We start from the raw sequence: 9,248 nt of genomic DNA on the forward strand, positions 1-9,248 counted from the left end.
CGGTGATGCCATCCAACCATCTCATCCTCTGTCGCCACCTTCTCCTCCCGCCTTCAATCTTTCCCAGCATCAGAGTCTTTTCAAATGAGTCAGTTCTTTGCATCAGGTGGCCAAAGTATTGGCGTTTCAGCTTCAGCATCAGTTCTTCCAATGAATACTCAGCACTGATTTCCTTTAGGATGGACTAGTTGGATCTCCTTGCTGTCCAAGGGACTCTGAAGAGTCTTCTCCAACACCACAGCTCAAAAGCATCAATTCTTTGGTGCTCAGCTTTCTTTCTAGTCCAACTTTCACATCCATACATGACTATTGGAAAAACCATAGCTTTGACTAGATGGACCTTTGTTGGCAAAGTAATGTCTGCTTTTTAATATGCTGTCTAGATTGGTCATAACTTTACAGGCCTTAAGAGCCTTAAATGAGTTAACAACAAACAAACAAACGGGAGAGGAAGGAATGTCTTTCCTCATGACATTATATCTGACAATTATTCTCTTATTTCAAGAGAGCCATAGAGAGAGCTGGTAGAAAAAGTAGGTAAAGAGCATCAATAATCGTAGTAGACTCTTAGTCATCACAGAACACCCACTGTGTGCTCCCTGGGGCTCTCTCTGTGCACATTCCCCTTCATTAGGTCTGTGGAGAGTAACCTGCTTTCTTTAGTGTCGACCCAAGCTCCACAGCAGGGATTACTGAAAGGTCTAAAAGTAGGGGAAAGAATCCAGATGACATTTCTTGGGCTCTCTGGGGAAGCACCACCAAACTCCCTTCAACTGCACACCAGGGTGATTTCCAAGACCTCTGCCACTCTCGGCCCCCAGGTTCACTTCCTCTTCCGGGTATTCCACTCCAGAAATGATCCTTGGACTCAGCCACCAGGTAACGTCAGCTCCTTTTTATGTTATCTATGGAGAAGGAGTTTTCTTAACGAGTCTTTGTAACACTGACACCCTCTTGGAATCTATAGGTCTAACTTCTTTGTTTGAGTCCACAGAAGATGCAACCCAAATTCATACTAAAATTGTCCAGTCCTCTATCTTCCGAGTGTCTGAAGCACAAATGACGTCAATATCAGGCCAGTCTGTAACCTCAGCCTTTGTTTTCCTATCCCTAAAAATATAACGAGGTAACTTCTACATCCTAGGGGTGATTCACGTATTCCCTCACATGTTCAGCCGTCCCTTCCTTCAAGAGGTTAAGCAGCCACTCATCTGCACACTCACTCATTCGGTTCATCAAGTACCTAGTTCCTGCCAACCACCATTCTAGTGTGCTAAGCCGCAGGGAGTAAAGTTCCTCGAGGCGGTAGATACTCTAATGCTCTAGGCAGTTACTGCTTTTATAAGAGTTTTTACTATCAGTGGTCATTTCTCCACAAACCATCAATTACTTAAATTACAATGGCAGGATACGGACCAGAGTTTCTTGGCACAGACGTTCCGAAATGCCTTTCCATTTTGGAAAATATTCAGGAAGCAAGAAGGTCCTCCTCCCTGCCAGATGGTTCTCCCGAGCTGGCACCATGACGCCTCGAGGTTCCTGGAAACTTTTCTTGCCCAGGGAATCCAGAGGACGTGCAATGTATTTCTGGGCTGGAATTGCGAACCGAGTTCTGATTCTGCCCAGTACCGTTCGGCCTCGGTCCTTAGCCTGAACAGTTCTATGCTTCAGTTTTCCCGACTGAAAACCAGGTGCCAGGCTCCTCACCGGCTGTGGCATGCAAGGTACGCGAGTCCCTTAGCCTTTCCGGTGCTGTTCCGAAAAGCGAGGGTCCGTCCACACTGAAGTTCTAGGGTGAGCGGGTCGCGCCCCAAGCTTGGGCGCGCACCCCAGAGAAGAGGGCGCTGATGTACAGGCAGCGAACGCACCGAGCCCAACCCTGCCTTCCTAAGCATCATGAGACTTACTAGAAAATGAAACTGAAAACGGAGAAGCCTGTTTCTAACCTGCCCCGGCCTAGTTCGCTCGGAGACTTGTGACGGCCCGGCGGGCAGGCTTCCGATTGGCTGCCTGAATGCGGAGTATAAAGGCGAGCGCGGCAGCCGGCCGCTCACTCCGCCACCCGCGCAGCTGCTGCAAGGATGGCTGGCTTCGCGGCCTTGGTCCTTCTCGGGCTGCTGTCGCTGTCTGGCCTGGACGCCATCCAGCGTGAGTGTCCTCTCCTCTCTCCCCTCTTCCGCCAGCCCGTCCTGTCCCGATCACACCCACTTGGCACCTTGGGCACTAACTCTGTCCACCCCGGTCCCGGTCCCGGTCCCGCTCCCGCTCCCAAGTTTTCCATCCCAGCTCGGTGGAGGCGCAGCCGGCTTCGTCTCGGGCAGTGGAAGCGGCGGGGTGCGCGGGGAGTGGGGAGAGGGTGCGACCTCAGGTCGCCAGCTTCCCCGGGGTGTGGGGAGGGAGCCCCTGGCTCGGCCGGACGGTACCGCGCGGGTCGGGACGGAGTTCCTGGGTGCGGATGTGGTTCAGGGCGGGCGCGGTGGGGGAGGGATTCTCTTCCGCTGCTTCGCGGGGCTCTGGCTGCCCCCGCGCGTCTCGTGTTGCGGGCGGGCCGGCGGGCCCCAGAGGGCAGGGTTGGGGGCTGCGAACGGGTGGAGACAACGCGTGGGCTTTGGGGGAGTCGCCGCCAGGGTATGTCGGCCAGCTGGCATCCTGAGGGCCTGGAGCTTCCAGCAGGAGCCGGGCAGGTTCATCTGCCCCTCTGTCCTTTTCCCCAAATAAGGGACCAAACCAGAACAAGGAGTTTTCGGAGACTTTCGTGGAATGCCTTGAGGTTTAACAAACCAATGCTCGTCGTTAATTCTCTTGTTCTCCTTACACTTCGCTTTTAATAACAATCATAGAGGTCCCCGTTGACAGCTGTCTGTCCTGCTCCGTGTGCTGTGACATTTAATTGTGAAAGGGGTCTGCGATGTAAATACGGTGCCTATCATCAGGGTGTCACAAATGAGGAAATGGAGGCTGAAAAGTTGAAACAAGTTAATCCCCCCCAGGGGATCAGTGGCAGACAGTAGAGCCTTTGGCCCGGTGGTGCGCCCCTTGGGCAGTCACTGGTACGTTTTTCACAGTCTTCTGGGGTGAGATTCTAGGGAGCAAGCTGGGCAGCCGTGGGCCTCTGTGACCTTTGTTCACAAAGGGCTCCTCCTTTGGCTCCTTGCCTGGTTCTTTCCAATATGAAGTGTCTCTCTACTTTCAGTTTTGAGTAAGTGAAGGTTTATCAGTCAGAAAGGTTGTAAAACTAGGGCTGAATAATCAACACACTTAGCCAGGTTGTCAGGGATGCTGTGTTCAGATACCTTCTAAATACACTGAAGCTCAGCTTTCTCTTTCATGTGAGAATGGAATTTAAAATGTGTTTGCCAAAAAAACACACGATGTCTGTATTATCACTATTGATATTTTGTTGTGGCCATAGAATTCTTTCAAAAAATAACAAGCAGATATTAAAAAGTATGTTCATTAGAAAGTTTCCAGGAGAATACATGCCTGGAAAATACACAGGGGATTTCTAGAAGACATACAAAAAACATGTAAGTGTGATTCACTTTGGGGGGGGGGGATCTATTTTCTGCTCTTTCCCTGTGTAGGTTTTATTTCAGTCTGGGCATAAATTTTCAGTTAAACTACAGAAGCTAGAATAACTCTTCCTCAAAATGCAGAAGCGGTAAGTGGCCGAAGCCAGATTCAAACCCAGACCTGTCGGATACACCTCCTTCTTTTGGAAATCACTATTGTTGTACCCTTGCAAACCCACCCCCTGGCACAAACCTGCCTAGCTCCCTCAAAGGGAGGATTCCAGGTGGGATGAACCTGTGCTGTTGGATGTATTAGGGTCTAGTTATTAGATCCACCTGCAATGGGGGAGACCTGGGTTCGATCCCTGGGTTGGAAAGATCCCCTGGAGAAGAGAAAGGCTACCCACTCCAGTATTCTGGCCTGGAGAATTCCATGGACTCTATAGTCCATGGGGTCGCAAGGAGTCGGACATGACTGAGCAACTTAACTGTCACTTATTAGAAGCTCAAATGTAAATAAAGGTTTAAATAGAGGTAAATAGAGGTGTAAATAGAGGTTTCTGATTTATCTTCACTTTGAACGTTGGAAAAATACCAGGGCTTCATAGTATTTCCAGTCTAGCTCTTAGTGGGACTAGGGACGTTTTCTTTGATGATTGGAAGATTCTACAGAGATATATCCAGTCACAGTGGCCTGGACTCCTCCTCCTCTGTGCCTCCTGGACATAGAGGATGAACTGACCTTTGTAATCATGTCCCCTGAGTGCATTTGTATCTAAGTGGATTATATACATATATCAGTCTGTAAGTTTAGCAGCATTAACAGTTCACTTAGAAAATGTAGATACAGAGCTTATAATACTTTCTTCCACATCCTCATGGAGGGTCTAAACGTGCGTCTCATTTTGGAATCCACCTGTCCTGTAGCAATGTGTAATATTCGCAGCCTGGCAGATGTGGAAGTCACTTGACCGTGCTCATTAAAAATGCAGCTCCCACCGTCACATGCATTACGCCACTTGGTCCTAATGGAGAGTCTGATCTTGCCCATTTGCCGCAGTCCTCACTCTTCCCTGTTGTTCTCACCCAGCTCGTCTAAGGTGTTTCCAGCTCCTGTCGGTGTTTCCCTTTTGCTTCTTTCTTGTCTGGCTCATGAATCAGGTACATGTTCAGATAGAGGTGTGTCACGTAGACTCTAGACATGGTGAACAGCTTGTGTTCTGTGGAAATACACTGTGGGTGGGCTCTGTTAGGAACCTGAGCGAGGAGGTACTGATGATTACACCTGCCGTTTACCAGGCAGCTGCGCTGTGCAGGGCTCTGCACTAGGCACCTGCTGAGAAGTCTGGTGGGTGTGCATCTAGACAGGAGACCAGGAAGAAGGAAGCAAATGTGAGGAAAATAACTGGCGGGGCTGAAACAGGGTGTAATATGGGAGTCTTTTGATGTGGCCACTCTGGAGGGTGTGTGAAGTGAGAAATGAAGCCCGATCAGTAGATGGGGGCCGAATCATGTAGACTCTTGAGCGATACAGATTCTATGTGCTGAGGAGCCGTGAAGCCTCTTGAGAGCCTCCACACACAGTTCTTAAAAGATACAGCATAGTGTCCGCTGACAGAAAAAGACGTTACCAGAAATCTGCCAGGAAAAGCCTGAAAGGCCTGTGTAGGGGATTGTGTGGGCGAGATACTAAGTCATGGCGTTTCCAACAAACTGGAGGTGGCCTTTTGCCAAAATGGAAGGTCATTTGGCCCGAGGGAAAGAGGAATTGGGAGAAATGTAGGATCCAATATAAACATTTGGTGCCTGATCTAGCTTCAGACCAAAGGAGCCCCAAGTGGAATAGTCTGCAATTTCATGTGTCTTTCCCTGCCGCTCCTCAGGTATTCCAGAGGTCCAGGTATACTCAAGACACCCGCCAGAAGATGGAAAGCCAAATTACCTGAACTGCTATGTGTATGGGTTCCATCCACCCCAGATTGAAATCGATTTGCTGAAGAACGGGGAGAAGATTAAGTCGGAGCAGTCAGACCTGTCTTTCAGCAAGGACTGGTCTTTCTACCTTCTGTCCCACGCTGAGTTCACTCCCAACAGCAAGGATCAGTACAGCTGCCGAGTGAATCACGTTACTTTAACACAACCCAAGATAGTTAAGTGGGGTAAGTTGTCAAGTTCTTTGGTTAACCACTGACAGTTGTATCTGAGCACAGCCACGGCATAAAGCTGCTTTGATATAAAGACATCTGCATCCTGGGATTATCAGGGAGTGTTACTAAAGCTCTGCGTAGTGGCACCCTCTGAGAGAGCTGGGCACAGTGTGGTCGCTGAGACAGTGGCTTCCCTGCAGTGAGAGCAGGGAGCAGCGGCACGTGCGCAGGCACTCCCAAGGCTTCTTCCCTGTGGCCTCCTCGGCTCTCCTGGCAGCCTCGGGCACACCCAGGACCAAGGAGGGTCTCCGGAAGGCACGGGCCTTGAGTGCAAGCCCTGCTACGGTAGGGCCCTCCAACCCTGGCCTCCTCCAGCTCTCTGGATGGCTTGGGATCTCCGGCGGGTAGGAAACGTCTAGGTTTTTCCTCACAGGGGCTCTTCTGCCATCTTTGTTCATAACAATTTTAGACGTTTGTAGTAAGCAGCATTTCAGAAGTCAAACTTAACTGTTTTCTTTCTCCATGTTCTTTTCCACAGATCGAGACCTCTGAGCAGCACCATCAAGGTGGGTTTCTAACCTTAAGAAACCCTATTGTAATATCAGTATCCTGGGGACCATTACAGACAGCTCTAATATGATAAGCCTCACAGTCTGGAAGACATTAATCAGGGTAACAATTCAGCAGGCAGAGAAGAATCCCATGGGGTCCCATTCCCTGCCCCTGGGAGCGGGGGAGATGAGGAAGGCCGTGGTCCTGGGTGTGACTTTCCCAGCATCACTAACCCTCTAAAGGGAGGACAGAGGAGCTGCAGGTGTGGGGTTACAGGCAGAGGCAGCACCTGCAAGTGTTTGCTCTTCTGCCATTTCCATGTTGGGCTCCTCTGGGCCTTCAAAGGTGAACTGTCCCTCCCTTTGCGTGGCAGCTCTTTGCTAAATAGCCTGAAGAGAAGAGTGACGTGGTTCTGCAGAGACACCATTCCTAAGTGTCTGGGCACTGTAGTTGGGTCTCAAAGCTCCCAGTCCAATAGAGGAGAGAAGTGGAAACAAGATTGTTGTAACTCAGTGTAAAGACACTGTAACAGATGTATGGCAGCTCTAACACCTAACTCTAGCAGCATGGAACAGGGAGGGATTGGACTTCTCTGCCACTTCAGGTGGAGGCCAGAGGCAGATAATCCAGCTTTTCTGGGAAATTGTATTACTCAGTGTATCTTGGCATGGAAAACCTATTCACATTTCCTGTTGCACTGTAGGACAGGGAAGTTAATTTGCGAGAGCATCAGAGAGTTTGACTGACCTGCCCAGCGTCACACAGTTACTAAGTGGTGCAGTTAGGATGTGAACTCTAATACCAGTATCCTTTTCTTTAATGTTGTTAGTGGACCAGTGGGATAAGCTAGTAGGTTATGCTCTTTTAATTCATCTGGAAAATCTCCTGCAGCTACTACTGTTACCAAGAATGATTTATATACAGCACAAGTTAGATAAGTTTGGTGGTGCTCTCTGTAATCTAAATAAAATAAATGTATTTGGTAATAACTCTTTTTTTTTCCCCCAGGTCTGATGATGCCTCATTTGGGTTGGACTAATTCCAAATTCTGTTTTCTTGCTTTTTAATACTGATACACTTTTATGCTTTGTGCACATAAATTAGAAATTACATTGATGTTACCACAAACATCTTTTAATTGTTCATTGTGCCTGCCTTTCCCTGTAGTTTGGTCTGTGTTGGCAGTACGCTGCAGTGGAGGTGCTATGCCAGCATCTTAGAGGTGTGGAGGGAAGAACTCTGATGTTCAACATCAACATCTTGGTCAGGGTGTTTTGCACACAAATTGTAATCAGATAGCTATGCATGTTTAGAGTAAATCCACAATTTGTAACTTTCCTTAGAATTTTGCAAAATGTTGTGACAGATATTTGTCAGAATTATTGGAAATGTGTTATGGTGGATGGCATTTTGTCATATAAAATGATATTTACTTCTTCTGTTGAGACATGGCTATGCCTGTTTTCATTTTGTTTTACTAATTAAAATGTGGTAAAACTTGATGTGTATAGTGTTTATTTTTAGCTCCTCTTCTACTGCCTTCATTCAGACAGGGAAGTGGTCTTCAGATGTTGTTTGGAGAAGAACATAAATTCCTGATGTGTAGGGCTGCTCACAGTGGAAGGAGCATCAGCAATTTGGATTTTACAAATGAGGGAAAGCCTCCCTAAGAAGTTAAATAAGTAGAGGGTCTGTGGTCTGGGAGATCTGGCTTCTCTCTTTTAACCAGAATTCTGTTCCCTGGGCTAAGGAATGAGGAATGTGCAGACTCTCAGAAGGAGCAAAAGTATCTGGAGGAGTTTTTAGCAAGCGATATATCCCAATGAAAAATACTAGACTTAGAAACCTCATAAGGCATAAATGAGGCATAGTTTATACTTGATGATCAGGTTGGTGCATTTTTAAAAACTTGACCGTGAATTTGAGTTAGTGCTAGGTTCTGACAAGGTGAATAAAACTCAACACTGCTCTCAAATTACCTTAGTGGAGGTGGAGACATGCACTTAAATAGTTAAAATACATCCTGATGAGCAGATAGCACAGTTACAACCGAAGAACTGGGTGAGAGGAGAATGTGTTCAGGGGATAAAAAACTTCAGGTAGATTGTGCAGTAGTTCTGTTTTTATTTCTTAAGGAACTCCCATATTGTTTTCCATAGCGATTGCTGATTTACATTCTTATCAACTATGTACTAGGGTTCCCTTTTCTCTAATATTTATCTATCTGACTGACTGACTAACTTTCAATATGCAAAAACACAAACTTTAGGTTAGTGTTATGGAAGCCATTTGCTTGTGCTGTTTTACTGGGTAGTGGTTCTTCCAGTTGTGAAACGGGGCCTGAGCTAAGGAGGTAAAATGGTGAGATGTCTAGGGGTTTGACAAACAGTGCAGATGAAATGTGCACCCTGGATGCACATCAGGGTTGTAGGGTAAGGGAGTTAGAGAAGGCGGGGCTTGGAAAAAGAACGAGGCCGGCACTTTACAGGAACACATCACCTTTAATGAGGCGAGAGGGGGCAGCAGTCAGATTAGTGAGCTGCTGCCTTAACCCAAGAAAAAAGGATGTATATGTAGGCATATGTGTGGAAAGCTCCTGTCCCTTAGGGGGCCTGTTCTTCTTCAAGGTTGTTCAGAGTAGTTTTCTCTTAAATGGCTGGGGCAAGGAATTTTGGAGATCGGCCAGAGGCTGGGTGTAATCAGCCTTAATGTCCATTTTTTTCTCTGGGTGAGAGTTGTTTTGCACAGGATGGTGGGGAGGACCTGGAGGGGAGTTTTAATTTCTGGCTATTTTGAGCCATGTAATTTTCCTTCAAGAATCACCTATGGAACTTAATAAAAAATACCAGCTCTAGAAATTAAAGCCTATTAAAAAAACCCACCACCTTCCCAAGCACCAATTCAGACCAACTAAATCACAATCTGTAAGTATGGAGCCCACATACCAGTATTATTGTTGTTGTTGGTTTTTTTTTTTTTTTTTCAGTTAAAGCCTTATTTTTTTACAGCAGTTTTAGGATCTCAGCATCACTGAGGG

General features: G+C 47.2%; 1 protein-coding gene across 1 annotated transcript; it reads left to right on the top strand.

Annotated features, from left to right (window-relative positions):
• Positions 1-2,031: 2,031 nt before the first annotated feature.
• On the top strand, positions 2,032-7,713 carry LOC128053799 (beta-2-microglobulin). Its single transcript, XM_052646232.1, has 4 exons — positions 2,032-2,148; positions 5,396-5,671; positions 6,198-6,225; positions 7,220-7,713. The coding sequence occupies exons 1-3, from the start codon at positions 2,082-2,084 to the stop codon at positions 6,209-6,211; spliced, it is 357 nt and encodes a 118-aa protein (XP_052502192.1). The 5' UTR covers positions 2,032-2,081; the 3' UTR covers positions 6,212-6,225; positions 7,220-7,713.
• Positions 7,714-9,248: the final 1,535 nt, after the last annotated feature.

Source organism: Budorcas taxicolor, chromosome 10 (genome assembly GCF_023091745.1).
Source record: "Budorcas taxicolor isolate Tak-1 chromosome 10, Takin1.1, whole genome shotgun sequence".
Lineage (NCBI taxonomy): Eukaryota > Metazoa > Chordata > Mammalia > Artiodactyla > Bovidae > Budorcas > Budorcas taxicolor.